Genomic DNA, 19,406 nt, shown 5'->3' with positions numbered 1-19,406 from the left:
TTGTGTAATATCCTGCAGGCACTGGGGAGCAGTGGAAAAGGAAGTAACATAATCAGATTTGTGCTTAGAGAGAGGGCGCTGCCAGTCATATGGAGATGAATGGCAGGGTAACAAGACGAGTCAGGAAGATCGGTTTGGGGGCTGTTTGCTGGATGCAAACAAGTTCTGCTAAGTGTCAGAATTAGGATAATCAAGGTCTGGGCCCAGAGAAGTGTGCACAAGTGTGTGAACCATCCACAGGGATGTCTTTGTTAGGTCGCCAATTAGCACGTTCTGATGAGACCTTACAAACTTGCCGGAGAAACCCTCCATTGGCAACAGTACATCGCACTGTACTTCTTACATCTTAAAGAACGGATTAGGTGTCCCATTTACTTTCTGTGTTGGCAGATGGAGCATGAGATGGAGAGGCAGGATATCTCCGTTCTGGTCCCTTCTTTGGCCCTAATGTATTTTGGGTCCTTGAGCAAGTGCTTTTTTGTAAAAATAGGAGCTAGAAAAAGATAATCCTGGTTCTATTACAGAACGTACTGTGATACATCTGGGTGATCAGAAAGTCCAGAATCTATCCGGAGACTTAGGGAAGGACACTTATTATACCTGACCCATGAATTCTGGTCTGTAAAGTGGGTCCAATAATACCTTTTTTACATTTGACACGTGCTGGGTTTTGAGGGTGATTGTGGCCAGACACCTCTTTGACAAAGATGTGATATTATATAAATATATGTCATTGTTGTATTCGTGACTGGTCTGTGGCTTATATGCTATGTTGCAGCAAAATGTTAGGACGGACTGGGATTCTTATCCTGCAAAATACTGAGTTATAGATAAAGAACCAAAGTCTTTGATTTCTTAAAATCTTTGCACCAGGGGCAGGGATGCCAAGTATTATAGATTCTGGAAGACATTTGCTCATTCCATGTGTTAACAAAAGCTATCCCTTCTGATAGAGGCATTGGGTATTCATTGTCTTAAAACTTAAGGAAAATATATTAGAAGGTAAAACCCTGTGGGGTTACTGTTTTATCTATTTTTTTCTTCACGTTCTGTTCTTTATTGATAAAGGTGGTCTTGACTTTGGAATTCTCCTTTCAAATAGCCATAGCTCCTAAAGAAATCTTCTGAGCGCCTATTCTCTAATCAAGGACATTGGCGTTGAAATTCTGGTGGATGCAGGAAAAGGTCAACATTTCCAGTAATGCCTGCACCCTGGGCCTGGGTCCTTTGTTATTCTCACTTAGAGTAAACAGATTAATTTCCTCACAAACTATGACCAAGTTTTTTAAGACGAAGTTTGGATTTGTTTTATTCGGTTTTACACTGGGAATATAGCTAATGCTGTTACTCAATTGTTCCTTCCAAACAGTGCAGAGCTCCAAATTTTATATACATATAAATATACATATACATATCTATATATGTATATATAGATATTTATATTTGCGTGTGTGTGTGTGTGTGTGTGTGTCCTTTAATTTTCTCCTCTCTTTTGGAACTGGAAATGTTAGCAGAAAACTTTTTTAAGAGTCTCTGTGTTCTACTGAGCAGGCTTAGAGCTAACTCCGTGGAAGTGATCTTATGCCCGGAGTCAAGAAAGTAGTCATAGAAAATACCACATGCTCATCCCAAATTGTCACCCCTGGGAGATGAGGGCCTCCCTTGGCAGTGACATGCGGGGCTGTCTCTACAGGCACCATTAACACTCCTACAGTGACTAGAGAAACGCCCTCCTTCTAGAATACTTGGAGAAAAAAATGCAAAAGGACCCATTTCAAAATTATATAGCAGTAAAAGAACCTTGAGGGATAATCCCTCTGTATTTGGAAGACTTGACGAGTCACCCAGCTTGTGCCCTTTGCTCTCCTCTCGTCCCTAAATCCCTCCTCTCCCCCCCAAACCCAGCTGAGAGGGCTGTCCTTGGCCGGTCCAGATGTGTAGGGTGCTTCACGCTCTCGGGGCAGCTCATTTTTATCAAATCAGCTTTTCTGGAAGACTCCACCCGCCGTGGTTTTCACCTCCCTCCCTATCTATGGCACTGAGCAGTGCTCATGTGGAGAGGCCACTTTGGAATGGAACAGAAATGGTGGCTCCTCTTCCAAGAAAAGAGAGCACATGCGTGTAATAACAGGCTAGCTTGCGTGCAGTTTCCCTGCTCATGGACCCCCAAAGTCCCCAGACCACCTAGGGTCTGGAGCTCCAGGTCTCCTCCTGTGGGGAAAAGAGCATAGACTTATGCTCACAGCCTCTCAACGTCAAATGTGACTCTATCTTTTATTCTCCTCCAGTGCTCAGAAAGATGCTCTAACCACACGAACCTCTTTTTCCTCCAGTAAACATGAAGATAGTTATAGCGAGCTCAAGGGTTGCCGTGAGTTTTGAGGGGACTGAAATGTGTGGAAGCTCAAGTGTAGCGCCAGGCACACAGTAGGCACTCAATAAAAAGAGATGTTCTGGTCCCTCTCGTGTGTGGTATCAAAATAATAGGCTCTAATCCCCCTGATTGGTTCTCAGTATGTGCCAAGTATATTCTGTGACTTTCACATTCATTTAACATTTTTGAGCACTTATCATTTATCAGAAATGTGTTATATGTTTCCTGGGTAGATCACATCCTTAAGCCTGTTGCCATCTCCCTAAATAGAATATGCCTCCCTGAGTGCTGAGGCCGTGACTTCATGGCCTGCATATCCCAGCCCTGTTCCCTGGGTAGTCGTGGTGTTCAACTAGTAATTGACTGGTTCCCTTCAGTAATTATCACAGGTCTTTCTTTCTTTCTTTTTCTTTTTTTTTCACAAGCAAAGGCGGAGGAGCAGAGACAAACTTTCCACCAAACTACTATCAGATTCCCTTGTCTTGGGATAGGAGCTTGCTTTTGCTTTTGCCTTTTATTTAGATAGGTCACTGTCATCAAGAGAATCAGTGCTAAAGAAGGCCAACACTGGAGGGAACCAAGTCTCCTGGGACCAAATGGGCAATAACCATAACTTCCTCTTCTTTAGATTGCTGCAAGTCTGTACGTTAGTCCTTTGGCACTTCAATCCTTTTCAGTGGAGATGTTTCATGAGTCACTTTGGTGGGGTTTTCTTCATTAAATATTTGTGTTTTCCTTGGACTTTATGCTATGTTTATGAAATGGCATACAATAATTTGGTTAAAATTTGAAGTTTTCAATGACGATTCTAACGTTTACTAAAAGAGTGACCTAGTTGTTCCTGTTTTCAAAAGCATTTGTATATGCTTGGAATTCTTGTGTTGGAAATGGCTGATAATGTACACAACATTATCTGAAGACCTCAGCCTCTGCTTATTACAGACTCGCATAAATACTGTTCTTCTGAAAATTTGTTTTTTTTAAATAAGGATTTATATTTTTTTCAATCAGCTTCTATATTTAATTTTCATAATCCTCAGTTTTCTAAACCTTAGAAAATATATCTTTCTCCTAATTATATTTTGAAGATAAAATAAGAAAAATATATCTAAAATACATTGTTTGGCCCATAGTAAAATATCTTGCCATGTCAACTATGAATGCCCTTAGATACTTATTAACCTGACGATAATGAAAGTGATTTGCATAAAGAAACGTGGACCGTAAGAGACCAACCATGAAAGATCTAGAGCAAAGGAACTTATATTGTGAGTCAGGGAATATTATACTTCTTTCATTCCCTGAATATCTTAAACTGAGTTGTAATGCTGAATCATTGTAGCAATATTTGCATGGCATTCTACAGTATGCACAATCATTTCACACCTGTTTCTTTTAGTCCTTGCAAGATGTTATTATATGAGTATTTTGTAAGATGAGGAACCCAAGACTCACAACTGAAATGAATTGCTCTAGAATAATGGGAGAATTAGATGGTGCTTTCTATTTGTGCAGCTTTTTCAAAATTTTCTGAGTTATCTCCTTCATCTACTACTTACAGTGTCCATCTTTTGAGAATACCAGTGGGCCATATTGTTATTTTGACCTACTCTGTGCTTTAAATTCTCAAGACCATGTCTTAATCTTTTTTGGTGGATCCTAGCTTATAATGGTGTGGGAAAACAAGTCCAGCGAATAGCTAAAGTCAACATGCCAAGAACCCAGTAGAACTTTGCTTTGGTAAAGAAGGGGTAGTCCTGGAAAATTCAGCCATGGAAGAAGACTGGTGCCTCTAAGAGCAAAGGGCCATCCAGAGTGGTAACTGATGGCAAGAGAATTATGTTCCAACGCTATTCTCCAAAAGCAAGAGACCTCCCAAGTCAAAGAGTCAGAGAGTGTCTTTGCAAGGCTCACCACTTCCTAAGTTCTTATCCAACTGATATAACTTTCCTTTCTCTTCATCTGATAGCCAAGACCTTGTCCTCTTCCCTTGCTGCACCCCTACCAGACTCTTCCCACAGAAATCAATTCAGATCTCACAACCCTGACATGCACACTGTAGCTAGAGCAAGTCCCAGGAAGGCCTCACTTTAAAACGATCTCTGAGGATGCCAAAGGAGTTGTGTGTGTGTGTGTGTGTGTTAAGTAAACCTATAGCTCACAATATAGACAACACACTCTTTTGAGTAAGAAGCATGCTCTATACAATATTACTTGATCTCTTTTATGCCTGGAGTCCCACTTACCATCCTCCTTTGTGACTTCTATTTCTAGTAAAGTATTTTAGTACTTCAGCTTCTACATTTTTGGCTATATTTCCCTCCTTCACATTGGTTCTCCTCCCCCTCGTGCATTACTGGGGAGGCCTTTCCTATTCCTGGAAATTTACTTATAGAAACTGCCAAGAATCATCATCAGAATCATCAACCCCATTTTAAGGGATGCAGGTTAAAGTCCTCCTAGGAGAAGCAGAGCCCTTGCTGGGTTTCTGTATTCATTCTGATAGAAGCTCCAGCACCACAGGGAAGAATGGCAAGTAACTGGCGTTCCTTGGGACAGACCCAAATGCAACATGGAAACCGGAGTTCCTGCTTTCTCAAGCACAGCCCCAAACTGCCTGCCAAGCAGCTCTGCCCCCCCCCCCATTCAGCTGTGAAATCACTTCTGTGCCCCCGGGAGCTCGGAGGGTTGGCTCCTCCTCAGATACGAATGACTTCTCTGTGTACTCTTAGGCACAGGAGATTTCTCTTTGTCTCAGCTACTTCTTAGCTATGATCAATTTTTCATTCTTTTCTCTTTAATAAAAAAAAAGTAAAACTCTACTTCTTCAGCATAACCCATTTGTTTTTACTTTCTGGACACCATATCTTGAAAAGGACCATTTTTTCTCCTTCGCTTTGGCCAGTAGAAGCACAGGTCGAAATTGAACACTCAACTCCAGTGAACGTGAAGACCTTACGGCCCAGATATCCTATAATTCACGTGCTCCATGCCTCTCTACCTTCATCTTCCAACTCTGTTTTTATTTTTCTCTTCTCCCCACTCTTGCTATGGATCTGCATTCTCTAATAGCATATAATAATGTATCTTATGTTCTTGTATTGAACAAGATAAAATATTTTTAAGAATCTTCGTATGAATGAATGAAAGTATCTCACTAGGAATGTGCTGCATAAAGATGTATTTTCTATGCACTGAAGAGCTATTTGCAAAGATTGCAGAGTCACTGCCAGCAGGATATGGCTGGGGCAGTAGTGGAAACCCCACGGTTGAGGGTCCCTTCCAAGTGGATCCCGGGCCACCTCAGTGACCATCTGTGTGATGTTAACTCACTTTGCAGACCTGAAACCAGAATACTCTTCCATGAGTTCTTGCTGACCTTAAAGAGGAACAAGAAGCATCAAACCTTTCTGTACTTATTCAAAGAGTGTGTCTGGAAATGCAGGTTCCATGGGACTGGACTTAACCCCTAAGGCTACATAATGTCCCACAGTCATTGTTCCAGACAGTTCTTTTTGGGAGTATGAAACATCTAGAATAATGGGAGTTCCTTAATTGACCACAGTTGATGTTAGAATCATGTTGCAAAATGTTTGACCATATCAGCCAGCTAGCTGAAATGACCTTTTGAACAGACTAGAATTCTGTAGCCGGCTGATATTTGAGTGTATTCCTTTCAGTCTGTTACCAATTTTAAAGGCTTGACATATTTCCCACCCAGGTAGTCTGACAGTAAAATCATGCACAAGACAGAATTTTAGGAGGGAGCTAAATCCATTCAGGTCTCTTGCGACACATTAATAGCGCTAAACCAGGAAAAATCAAGAAGATTTAACTTCTATTAAGGCATTTTATGTGAAAGTTGGGACCACTACTAAGCAGTAGAATCATCTTCCTACCAGAAATGTCTCTGGGTCTGAATTGGGATTGTTCGTTAAGCTGGATACAGATTCTTTCCAAGAGACTCAGGAGGGTTTGTGAATGTTGCCCAGTGGCAGGAATGGACTACACCAGTTCTGAGCTTTAGTTTGGCAAAATCTACCTCATACAGAGCTGTGCTCGAAAAATATCTTAAATAGAAATGTGCATAAAGGCATGGAAAATGACAGAAAGAATAGGGAAGATTCTTTTGGAAGAGGGAAGCTTGGTGTTTGCTTCCCAGTGCACAAGGGCGGGTGTGTATGTGTGTGCACACACATGGGTGCGCATGCCCAGATGCCTCAAGATGGCAGAGGTCTAAGACGTATCTTGGCCAACCATCTGCCCAACACATCATTCATGTCTATATTTTTACAGGCTGCTAGAGTACTTAAACACCATGAGTTACTACAGGAAGCTCACTATTTTACAAGGCAAATCCCTCACTATTCAGACAACTGGAATGTTTTGTTTTGTTTTGTTTTGTTTTGTTTTGTTTTGTTTTTTCATGGCACAGAATGAAGATCTTCTTCAGTTATTTCTTCAGTGACCCTGGCTCTCTTCCCTAGAGCTGCATACAACCTATTAACCCATCTTCCACAGGCTAACCCTAAGTATCCAGAGGCTGTTATAATCACGATAATGATGATGCTGACAATTGTCATCATCATTATCCATACTAGTAGTACTTCACCCTTCTTGAGTACTTCCTGTAAATGATGTGCAAAGCATCTTACAATTGGATCTCATTAATTCTCAGGACTTGATGAAATAGATACATTTCAAAAATTCATTTTACAGATGAGAAGACTGAGATTTAGAGAGATTAAGAGGCTTGTCCTGGCTAACAGAGGTAGCAGGACACAGAACTAGGATTGAAATCGGGCTTCCCAAGCTCCTTTTTAGCTTATTAGTGGCCTATTCCATGGATGATGTGTGCAAGTATTTTCTCAGCGGAGGGTTATGAGGACTCGAATATCTCCTTCTGCATCCAAGGGAACTTCTGGCTACATACTGTCTCACACAAAGCACTCTCTGCTCCTCCCATCTTTCTTACAGTGGTGTATTTTTAGGAATTCCTGTATCAGCATAAACACTGTCTGAAGCCCTGTGTAAAGAAAACTGCAGCCTGCGGCTTTCTTTTACTGGTCCAGTGATTTTTCAAGTTGATCCTTTACAAACTGAGAGGTCTGTGTCAGGAGTTAGAGAAATGCCTTCCAAAGAGCACAGCACCCAGCGTCAAATGGCAGCTCCACGAATATGTGCCGAATGAGTGAATGGACCAGTGGCCTCCTAAAGAAGATAATTTAATGTCTGAAGCTGAGAGCAGTAGAATTTTTGCCAATAACCTAAATATAACTATGTTTTCCCTATTCTTTTTTTTTTAAGTTGGGATTGCCAATATATATCAAATCTGTATTTCTCTGTTGGTTTGATCCACTTATGCAATTACACTGTAATTTTATTGAAAATAAGTTTTTGGATTAATAGCAACACTTTTTCATGTTTGCACTTCATGAAGTAGCCAATCTTGTTACCACTGAAATGTCAAATTATGAGTTTCTTTTTTTTTTTTTTTAAGATTTTATTTATTTTTCAGAGAGAGAGAGGGAAGGTGAGTGGGGAAAAGAATAGGAAGGGTGGAGAATCAGACTCCCCACCAAGCAAGAAGCCCAATGTAGACTTGATCTGAGGACTCTGGGATCATGGCCTGAGCCCAAGGCAGACACCCAACCAACTGAGCCACCCAGGCATCCCAAAAAATGAGAGTTTCTGACTTGCCAGAAAGTTGAACTTCTGGGAAATCTGGTTTCCTGTACAGACCATAAGGGGTCCCTAGGGCTCTCAATCTGTGTTTTCTAAACTCTTTTCCTCAGAAATTTTAAGAAACTTTCCTTCTGGACAGATATTTTAATAATGCCCTCTTTGTGCTTATCCATTAACATGGTATGTTCCCACATCGGTGAAAAGGAAACAAAGCAACGCTAAAGTATTAATTGTAAAGATTCAGGGAACTGGTGAAGGGGAGAAGTAAACAATGTAGAATATACCTAAGCTTTGACTCCTATAACTAAAATACCTGATTTTTAGAATAGCATGTTCTTTGGTTAATTGTCATTACAGGGAATGATATGTAAAACACAAGTATATTCTCCAGAGACAGCTTGTGACATTCTTCTCACTGTCATACTTTATATGGCTTAGGTCAGATAACCCTAATTTTTAGAGAACCAGAACCTCAGAGATGTTTATCTGTCCCTGATTCAGGAAGAAGTTGCTAAGTTATTAGTCATCGTCTGGTACGGAGATGTTTTGTATCTGGTCTTCAGATGCAACTATTGGGGGTCCAGTGTGATTTATGCAAGGTAATAAAATAGGTCCAACCCTTTAAAAAGACTGTTTTTGTTTTTTTTTTTTTTTTTCTTAGAAGAAGGACAAGAAGGAGAAGAAGAAAAAGAACTCTGTTTTTCATCCTGCTAATGGTATTTGGTTTTGTGTTGCTTCTCCTAGGTTTGCTGGGATGGGAAACCTGCTCAAAGTCCTTACCAGGGAAATTGAAAATTATCCACACTTTTTCCTGGATTTTGAAAGTAAGTTCCAAAAATTAAAAGATAATGATGAGAACTTGTTTGCTTTCTTTATAGCTTGTTGATAGAGAAGTTATAACATAAAGATTTTATGTGATACTTAAATCCAAATGTCACTATGCATTTCTTTCTGGGTCTTCAAAGATTATTGCATTTCTTTATTTTCCCATTATTTTTTTTTAAATCTCATAGAAAATCTTTTTAATGTATCCATGGTTTTCTTTGATTATAGAACCAGTTACTTTCATCAGCTAGCATCTATCATCATCATGTATTTTTCCTAACAAATCTTATGAAACACTATATCATATTCTAAAGAAAAATAGCACATGTAATAACTTACAGAGATTAATATAAAACAAATATCACTAGATGTGAAAAAATTATCAAAACTAGAAAATAGGCATATAGATTATTTACTTCTGAGTCATTGCTGTCTGTTTATGTTATTTGATTATATAAAACTATATAAAACTTTTGAGATATACTCCTTTTGTCTGAAGGCTATGTTTCTTTTATCAAAAATTTTATTTTTTTCTAAGGTGAAATGGCTGTGAATTATGACTGAAGAAACATTGGGTTTTTTTTTTCCTTATCTTGTTGATTTTCTTGATTGAATATATTTCCAGATGAGTGACACATTCATGTATCAACCAAGCTTATGTTTCCACCTTCACTATTACATTCCCCTTTTTCTAAATTGCAATTTCACAACAGCAAGCACATTAAATGTCCTTTTTGTCAGTATTCACCATTTGTTGCAAACTTTAACCTGCATTAAGCTTTAATTTTTTAAATATTTATGTATACTAAAAAATAAGTTAGAATTTCCTTACACGTAGATTAAACTTGCAAACAGAGATTTTCTAGGTAAATGCTAGAAGACCCTTTAAAGATACAGTTAAGCAAAAGGTGACTGCTCCCTAGAGATGTCTTTTCAGAATCTTCGGTAAGTGTAAGAGAGCTGCATGAAAAGGAAAAGTGACCCCAAAGTTCATGTGTCCTAAAAAAATATTTCAGATTCTAGATTATATTCAATGAAGGATATTTCACTTCTAACTTAACTCATTTTCTGCTGCCGCCATTTGGTTGGATTTGGTTGGCTTGGGTTGGATTGGGATGGATGGGTTGGGTTGGGTTGGCTGGGTTTGGTAAGTGCCATAGTTGGGATCAATACCAGATTGATACAACACATTGAAAAGAATGTTTTGTTTGTTTGTTTGCTTTTTCCTGGTATAACTTTAGCAAACACATATCTTCATTGCTGTTGCTCTTGTTGTTAATGAAAATTTATTAATAACTTTAAAGAATTTTACGAGATAAATGACCTATTATCTCATCCCCCTAATCTTACTATCTGCATGTTTAGTTGATTCCTTCCACTTGTCACGTGCATGTTACACTGTTGCGTCCAGGATGTACAAGGTCCAAAACAGTGGTGAAAGTAAAATACTCCATTCACCCAAAATGTGGGGGAGGGGCATATAAACCCCTAGGGGAGTTAAATGCATGCACTTTTCCTGAAGCTCTAAATGCCACATGCACCTGTACACCCTGTTCACAAATGCCTACTACGTTCAGTGGCCCCCATTTGTCTATTTAGCTGTTCTTGCATTCGTGGTTTTCTTGCTTTTACAAAAGTAATATTGAGTAATTTGAAAAGTCTTCCAAGTGAGAAAATCACAGTCTATAGGGATTTAAAGCAGTGGTTTTCAATGGGTGTTCTCTAGACGGCCAGCCTTCTGGGGTTATCCCCTTGGGGGCCCCTGGCCCACTGCTGTTGCAGAGGATCTGTTGCTATTCCTCTCTCCTAAGACCAAGCACTCTGGTCTGCTCGGTCTTGTACTTTGGATAGTTTCTTAATTTTTTTGTTTGTTTGTTTTTAAAAAGGTCATTGTGGCTAAAAAGGACATTTAAATATCTTGAATTTTGATGATGTTCTTTATGGTACCAAAAACTCTACTTGTAGATCTGCCATAGTATCTTCAACAAGGTTCCTCATGGACTGGATTCTCATGCCTTGGGGCTCATTAAGACTAGAGCAGTAGTAAGTAAGGAAAACAAAACAAAACAAAACCTAGAAATTTACTAAAAAATGTATGGGAACTCTTTATTTCCCTGTCAATCCCGAGGAGAAGGTTAACATTATTTCACTGAGACAAAGAAAAGATAAATAGCTGGGCTGATGTCATGTAGGGAATGAGTAAGGACCTGAGATGGAGCACAGGTCTCTGGCTCTCCTCCTCAAGAGCCCAGCACAAGCAGCCTCTTAGAAGTACAACAGCCATCATCCTGTTCCTGAGTAGAGAGCTTCTCCATCATCTATGAACTAAAACATCTCATGGAAAAAATAAGTTTTTCTTGATCCTGAAAATCCTCTTTCCTAAAGATAGTTTTCAAAAAAGAATGGTGATGGACCAGAGGATAGCAAAGGTGGGCTGTGGCCATAATTTCTCTGTAGGCTGTAGATATCTGCTCAGCACAACAGTGGTATGTGCAATATGGTTACGAACATCCATGTAAGCCAGGCAACATCAAGGAGACAGAGCTAAATAAGGACCGTCACTGGAATCTCAGGCTGGTGTGCAGCATAATATAGGCACATTTTTCAAGACAAGATAAAAATAAGGGGCTTAAGACCACTCTATAGTCTGGGGAGTAAAGAGGAAGAAAGAGTTTAGTTTAGGGAAACGGAAGACAACAGAAGGAATTGGAGAAGTCTTCTAGCAAAAGGTGGCCTTTGGAATGGGCTTTAAAGAATGGTGATTTTTCTACAAGCGTATAGGGACAGGAGTTTTCCAACAGTGGAAGTAGGTAGGGGTAGGAATAGGAAGGCGTGTTTGAAGAAAGGCAAGAGGCCCAATTTAGACAGAGCAGCTCATGCTCACGAAAAGGAAGTATGGGCAGAAATGGAGGGCTGGCTCGGGTTAGACCACAGCAGTTGCAGAAGCTCAGGGCTAAGTGGTCCATAATTGGGGTTCTCCTTCAAAAAGAATAGCTGAACTCCTTGAGGGAAAACTCGAGAGCAGATAAGGGATTGGCAGGTGGGAACTTTAGGTATGCTCATGCTTATCAGGAGGCTGATGAGTCAGAGGATCAGGAAAAGAGACTAGATTGTAGAGGAAAGAGAATATCTTACTAAACCAAGACTCATGATGGCAGAGTCCGGGCCCCACTCAGGTTTGCAACCCAGTATCTTCTCCCCATGTTGAACATGGAGAACAGATCACCAAATAAGCTTTCGTAACAGATGCTGGCCATGTGAAGGAATGGAATACAACAGGCTAGATTGAGGCAGCCAGAAGAGCACAGACAGTAAAGAAGGAGGGACTGTAAATCGGTTCACATGCTGCAAAACACTCCAGACAGATAAGGCTTGGAAAGGGATGGGGTGCCTGGGTGGCTCAGTGGGTTAAGCCTCTGCCTTTGGCTCAGGTCATGATCTCAGGGTCCTGGGATCGAGCCCCGCATCGGGCTCTCTGCTCAGCGGGGAGCCTGCTTCCTCCTCTCTCTCTCTCTGCCTGCCTCTCTGCCTACTTGTGATCTCTGTCAAATAAATAAATAAAATCTTAAAAAAAAAAAAGGCTTGGAAAGGGAATGGCAGCATGGGCTATGAGCCACCCAGCTACTGTAGCCACTGGCAGAACAGATTCAAGACATATTCCTTTGCCTCTAGAGGCTGGACTACAAAGAGTTAAGGAGAAAGCAATGGAGGGAGGAAGGAAGGCCAAACAGCATGCATGTAGCAACAGCTTAAATGAATTTGGCACCTCTACTCTGAGTGTTGAGTCTTCTTTTTGAAGTCAGTGATGGAATATAATTGAACTGGGTCAAATAGATATAATTAAGCTGGGTCAAAATATAAGACAAAATTAGACACATCTGTCCTAAGGTTTTTCAGTTGTGTAGATTTAATTTAAATTCTTGTCTGACCTTTGCAGTGAGTTCCATACTCTGTGCTCACATTTCTACACAACTATTTAACATCTCTTTTATTGTTGTTGGGGTTTTTTTTATCCCACTACTTTTTTTTTCTTCTTTTTCTGTCTCTGCCTCCTTAACATATTTCCATTTCCTTTTTGAAGGCTGGGAGACAGAGAGGGGAATATAATGCAACCTAATCTTGCCTGAGCGATGGCTTTGGGGACCGTGTACAGGAAGATATATGCCTGAAGGTCTGTTGACGATTGTTCAATTGAATCTACTCATTATGATACCCAAAGTGAGCAGCGGGCATTAGCCACCCAGCAAAATAATTCCAGGGATTCTCAGACTGAAATGATCATTAGAAACATCTGCTGGATATAGATTTTCCATAGTTGTCTGAGCCTCTCCCAAAATTTTGATTCAGTAGCCTAGTTCCAGGAATCTGCTTTTGCCCACATTTCCCAGGTGGTTCTGATGATCAGGAAGTTTGGGAACCATATTTAACTAACGCATTCGAGTCAAGCATCAACACACCCTAGGGTCTGGGACAGCGGAGCTGACCAGGCAACCTTTCGGGTTCCCAGATCCAGAGCTGAGGTCTCCAGAGTTGGTCACAGAAGACTCCTTTTAGGTTTTGGTTCCCTGTTTTTCCCCTGCCACGCAGGTGATATAGAGGTAGCCATAACTTAGAACTTGAACTCTATGGAGTAACACGCTTCCTCAGCCTTTCACCCAGTATCCACTCTGGAGTATAAGGTCTCTGAGACAGGCACAAGTCCCAGTAGGTGACAATCTATGCAAGGTTACCTTTCTTCGAAGACACTCTGTCTCACCAAACAACTGCATCTATCAAAATATTCCTTTGGGATCTGAGTAGATACGTCTCCAAAGATGAACAAAAATCCTCTTAGCACAGGAAAAATATTCACTGTCATTAGTCAAGAAGGAAATGCAAAGCAAAACCACCACAAGAGAGCACTTCGCACACAAAAAAAATTATAACAAAACGTGTTGGTGAGGATGCAAAGACATTGGAACTGTCTTTCACTGTCTGTGGGAATGTAAGATGGTACAGATGCTTTGGAAACAGTTTGGCAGTTCCTCAAATGTAAAACATAAAGTCACCCTATGACCCAATGATTCCACTCCCAGGTACATCCCAAGAGAAATGAAGACATAGGTCCACACATAAACTCGGACATCAATTTTCACAGTAGCATTATTCATACTAGCCAATAAGTGGGAACCACCCAAATGCCCATCAAGTCATGAATGGACACATAATGGAACAGCCATTCACTTGAACATTACTGAGTGATAGAAAGTAAAATACTGATGGAGGGATACCTTGAAATCATTCTGCTAAGTGAAAAAAAGCCAATCACAAAAGAGCGCATATTGTATAATCCCATTTATGGGGAACGTCTAGATTAGGCAAATCTACAGAGATAAAAAGTTCACTAGTGATGGTCTGGGTCTAGGGGTGCTAGGAAGAAATGGGGAGCAATAGCTAACGAGTACAGATTTTTTGAGGGATAAAAGCATGTTTTAAAATTGGTGACGGTGATGATTATACAATGGCAATATACTACATATCATTGAACACTTGGGATCGGTGAATTGTGTGGCATGTGAACTGTATCACAATAAAGCTGCTACTGAAAAAAAAACGTGCTTCTTTTAGAAAATCCGATTTCTTGCTGCTGGAAGAGAAGAAGCCATTCCATCTACTCAAAATAGATAATTTTTCTTCTTTTCCTGACTTTTCCATTTTTTTAAATTTATTTTTATTGAGGCATAATTTACATGTGCTGAATTAGACAGGCTGAAATACAGTCAATTTTGACCAATGCCACACTCTCTGACAAGACAGCATATTTCACTCCAAAGAGTTCCAGCATGCCTCTTCTCTGTCAGTCCCCTGCCCTTAACCAACACCCAGAAACTACTACTGATCAGATCTGATTTGTATCTCTAAGATAAATTTAGCTAATCTTTAAAGTCTTGAACTTCATATAAATGGAGTTATACAGTGTATGCTTTTTTGGTACCTTTTTCTGATTTAACAAAATGTTTTTGGATCCAACCATGTTATTACATGTATCAGAGTTTCCTCCCTTTTTTGCTGAATACTCTTATTGTGGGACAGTTTTGCATCCCTTTTCCTATTGATGATCACCTTGGGCAACTTCCAGTTTTTTGCTACTAGGAGTAACATGCTGTGAACATTCTTGTAGAATATCTGCATGCGTCTTTTCTCTCGTGTACATATGGAAGATAGACTTGTTGAGTAGTTATATGCAGCTTTTCAAGAAACTGTCAAATTGTTTCCCAAATGGGATGTACTATTTTCCATTTCTACCAGCAGTCTAGAGTGCTCAGGTGTAACACGTCTTCTCCAAAACTTAGCATTGTCGATCTTTTTCCTTTCAGCTGTTCTAGTGACTGTGGGATGATTTCTCCTTGTGGCTTAATTTGCACTTCCATCATAATTCAGACTGTTGGACACTGTTGCATGTGCTTATTGAATATTCGCTTGGCGTTTTTAGAATATATTTATCTTTTATCCATTTTGAGTTTGGTTGTTTTTGATCGTATTACTAAGTTGTCGGAGTTAGTGTGTTCTGGATACTTGTCATTTGTGAGATAATAGCTTGCAAATGTTTTTACTCTCTCAGTTCTTTGCCTCTTTTTTTCTTATTTTTGCATGAACAGAACTTTTAAATTTTGATGAAGTGTGATTTATGATTGCTTTTCTTCTGTGCTAAGGGCATGCTATCTCCTCTGTAAGAAATCATGGCCCACTCCAACGTCTTAAAGACATTCTACTGTTTCCTTCTGGAAGTTCTAGAAATTTAAGCATTACATCAGGCCAGTGACCAATCCTGAACTGATTTTTGTTCATTTTATGAGCAAGGTGTTGGGTTTATTTTTTTCATGCATTATCAACTTGTTTGAGCACAGGTAGATTGCTTGAGGGCCATTATCAGAAATCAGCTCACTGTGATATGTTTGGGCCTTCTCGTCTCCCCCATTGATTTATTGAGCCTTTTCACCAAGGATTACCAAACTATAACAAATAACAAATCTTAAAGCCAAGAAGAGTAAGTCCTTCAAATCTGTTGTTCTTTTTCAAGATTGTTTTGACTACTCCAGTTTCTTTACTTGTCTAAGTAAGTTTTATAATCAGCCTTCAATTGCTACAAAATCACCTTGCTGGGATATTGATTATAATGATATAAAATCTGAAGATCAATTTGAGGAGAATTGACATCTAACAATATTGATGCTTCTTACTTATGGGTATGCTGTATCTTTCCATTTGTTTAGATATTCTTTGATTTTACTTAGCAATGTTGTATAATTTTTAGAGGTCTTGCATAATATTTTTTTAAGTGTATCATTAAGAATTTTATGGTTTGACCATACCAGATTTTTATGCTTGCTGTTTTGTATGATGTATGTGTCTGCATCCTGTCTGTGTCTTTATCTTTACAGCGTAATTCTTGTAAACCGTGTGTAGTTGGCCCCAACTCTTCCATCCAAGCTGATAATATCTACCTTTTAATTGGAGTCATTAGCCCATTTATATTCAATTAATGTTTGTATCTGAGCCTATTTTGATATTGATTTCTACTTGTTGTATTTTTATCTCTTAATATCTTTATGCCTCTTGATTAAGTAGAATAATTCTGGTATTCTCTTTGATCTTTTCTGTTGGCTTTTTAGTTCTGCCCCTCCATGCTTGTTGCAAGATACATCTTTGACATATTAGAATCAATCTTCCACATGTAGTTTTCATTTCATGAAGAATTCAAGACTCTTGTCACAGATCCCTCCACCTTGTGCTCTTTTCTGTTTTGCTTTTATATCTGTTAGAAACTCCCTAGTGCAATGTGTGGTGGCCTTTTTCTTTCCTTTAAACTCTCAATGTGTATGTGTGTGTGTGTGTGCAATTTAAATAGACATTTTCTATTTACAGACACAGTAGCTGGCTCTGGTGTTCCCCATTCCTTCTTACACAACTAGATGTCTTTGGTATCATTTCACTTTCGCATGAAGAACTTCCCTGCAGAGAGGCCTTGGATGGCATAGAGCTGGACATGAAGTCTCTGCTTAGGAATTTTGATTTTTTTTTGTACTGATGCTAATTCAGTAATTATATGCAGGGCTTCCGCTGCATTGTAGCATCAAGCAGGAACAACAGGAATGGGGGCAGAGAGGCATGGAGATGACATAGAGCACATCAATACAGGGGGACATTAGGAGAACCATGTCCTCTTCTTCAGGGATTACAGAACTGTATTGGGGAGAGACACAAGCACATTGAACAGACAATAGGACACATAGTACAGAAGCCTACAAGAGAAGGGAGAGCAAGGGGCAGGCTAGCCAGGAGAGAAAGTACAGCTTCTAGGGCTGGGAGCAAGAAATGTTTCTTGGCAGATAGGAACTGAGAAATGATCTTCTTATAAGACAAATCCACCTTTATGAGCATGAAAGGAATGCCAAGAACAGTAAGAGTGGTCCGGGGGCAGGGGTGGGGGCTAGTTTGGAAGGAAATTCTAAAGCCTCCAAGCCACCCATTATATTCACAGAAAGGCTCTGGATATTGTGACCTATTAGGACAACAGTCTCCTCCTACGTCTTGAAACGAGGTGGAGTGTCAGATGAAACCCTTGCCTGGGATGATCTTGGTAGAGCAGGCTACCTCCTGCCATTGCTGAGTGTCTTTCTTTCTTTCTTTTTTTTTTTTTATTAAGTTTTTAATTTTAATCCCAGTATAGTTCACATACAGTGTTATGTCAGTTTTAGGTGTACAATATAGTGATACCACTGAGCTTTTCTTTCATCCCGCCCTTCCCTGGTACCCTCACTTCCACTAAGGTTCTTCAGAGATGGCTAGATAATCTTGGGAGAGGAGAGGGGGAAAATAAAAGCTGTTTTCTGGTCACTTTACAAATAAAACAAACAAGCAAAAAGCAACAGAACAGACCTGAGAGGCAATTAATTTATGCCAATACAGAGATTCAGTCCAGCGATTGGTTAAATTTCCAGCACTCTCTTTTTAAGTGCTTTTGATCGACATCAACATCCCATTAGGAGCCTCCAGGCCATAGTCCCTACAAGACAGTACAGGGAGGGGACAGAGCTCTTGTGCGTGTCCCTCCCTCTGCCACGAAGTAATCTGAGAGCCAGAGATGAATGGAGAGGACCTTGAAGTCTCATATTCATTGAGTGGCAGGGGGGCAGTAGGATCCAGTCTCAAAACTCTGCGTCCTTGAAGTTCCCTCCTCTTCCTGTGACATCACAGGGATCCCACTGCCTGGGGTTGAAAAGATGAGCCTTCCAGCAAACTCAGCCCTCCCTGCTTTTTGCAGGCCCTCATTCGCTCTTCCATAGGAAAGGGATGACTAATGTTCCCGTGCAAATAAATATGTCAGCCCAGTCACACTTAACATTTTCCAATGGACCTTTGCAATTTTATGTGGTTTCTTCAAGCAGCTGGTATTCTGCTGTAAATCATCGCCACTTTATATCCCCAAATGTTAATCATAGATAATTGGTTATGTTTCTTAGTCTATCTTGAAGGGGGAAGGGGCGGAGGGGGAAGGAAGTGGTGGGGGAGAAGAGCGAGGGACTTAATTTACAGCTGTGGCAAATCCCTTTGCTGAAACTGTCTTCAGGGTTTCTACAACACCACTGGGTACAGGGAGAGCAGCATATCCTATGGATGAAAGGCCACAGCTTCCTTCAAAGCCAAAGACATCTCCACATAAATGGTGTCCTCTGCTCGCATTACTTTCTGTTAATTTGTTTGATTCTGTCAGATTTTCCAATACAGTTCTGAGTAGGTTGTGAGGAGAAGGTATGCATGTTCCCCCATGCTTGAAGACAGAGGAGGTCCTTGACTGATTTATAAAGATAAGAACCCTTTGATTTGACAGCCCTGCTCTGGTTTGAGCCCTGCTGCCCCGGGGTATGTTCACCAAAGATGTTCCTTCCTGACAAACAAAAACACTGGGCCACCTTCCTCTCCATCCTCCCAGTGGAATGTGAGGTATTCTGCTTTCAGTAAACATCACAGGCCTCCACAGCAAAGCCTCCAACTGACCTGGTGACACCGGAATCCTGACAGTTAACATCCACAGTCACAAGCAAATTGAGCCAAAGGAGGGTAAATAGATCCCCTGTAAACAAGATGAATACCGCCTCACTATCTTCATTGCTAAGAGGGTTATTTTTCCATTAAAAATTCTAGGCACTTGGAATTCAGAAAGTTCTTAACAATGTATTCAAGGTCACAGTGCACATGATACATTTTCATACTTTGTACAATAGCAAGTCCAGAACAGAGGTTTAAATTATTGCCTGGGGAATGGCCTGGATAGGCTTGTTCCGGGGCTCCTCAGAGGATTGGTTTCTGAAATTGCGTGTGTAAATCACAGGGTGGGTTTTTTTTTTTTTTTTTTAAACAGCTTCATTGTTAGATAAGAGCAGCCCAGCTTGGTGCAACCATTCTTCTCAATGGAGATGGAATAATGGACAATGATTAGAATTTTGGAATGTGATTCTTAGAAGAAACATCACTGAGGGAT

At 40.2% G+C, this 19,406-nt stretch overlaps 1 protein-coding gene across 3 annotated transcripts in view; it reads left to right on the top strand.

The window, feature by feature from the left end:
* CYRIA (CYFIP related Rac1 interactor A) overlaps positions 1-19,406 on the top strand; it is a 55,853-nt gene that overhangs the window by 20,509 nt on the left and 15,938 nt on the right. For all 3 annotated transcript variants that reach the window (XM_032866877.1, XM_032866876.1, XM_032866878.1), the window contains one exon: positions 8,804-8,883. In XM_032866877.1, the coding sequence (XP_032722768.1) occupies positions 8,814-8,883 (70 nt within the window). In that variant the 5' untranslated portion in view covers positions 8,804-8,813. The remainder of the gene's footprint in view (positions 1-8,803; positions 8,884-19,406) is intronic.

This window comes from Lontra canadensis, unplaced genomic scaffold, assembly GCF_010015895.1.
Source record: "Lontra canadensis isolate GAN:19392208 unplaced genomic scaffold, GSC_riverotter_1.0 scaffold32, whole genome shotgun sequence".
NCBI lineage: Eukaryota > Metazoa > Chordata > Mammalia > Carnivora > Mustelidae > Lontra > Lontra canadensis.
Note: the sequence above shows the minus strand (reverse complement) of the source record. Positions and strands in the feature narration are given on the sequence as shown.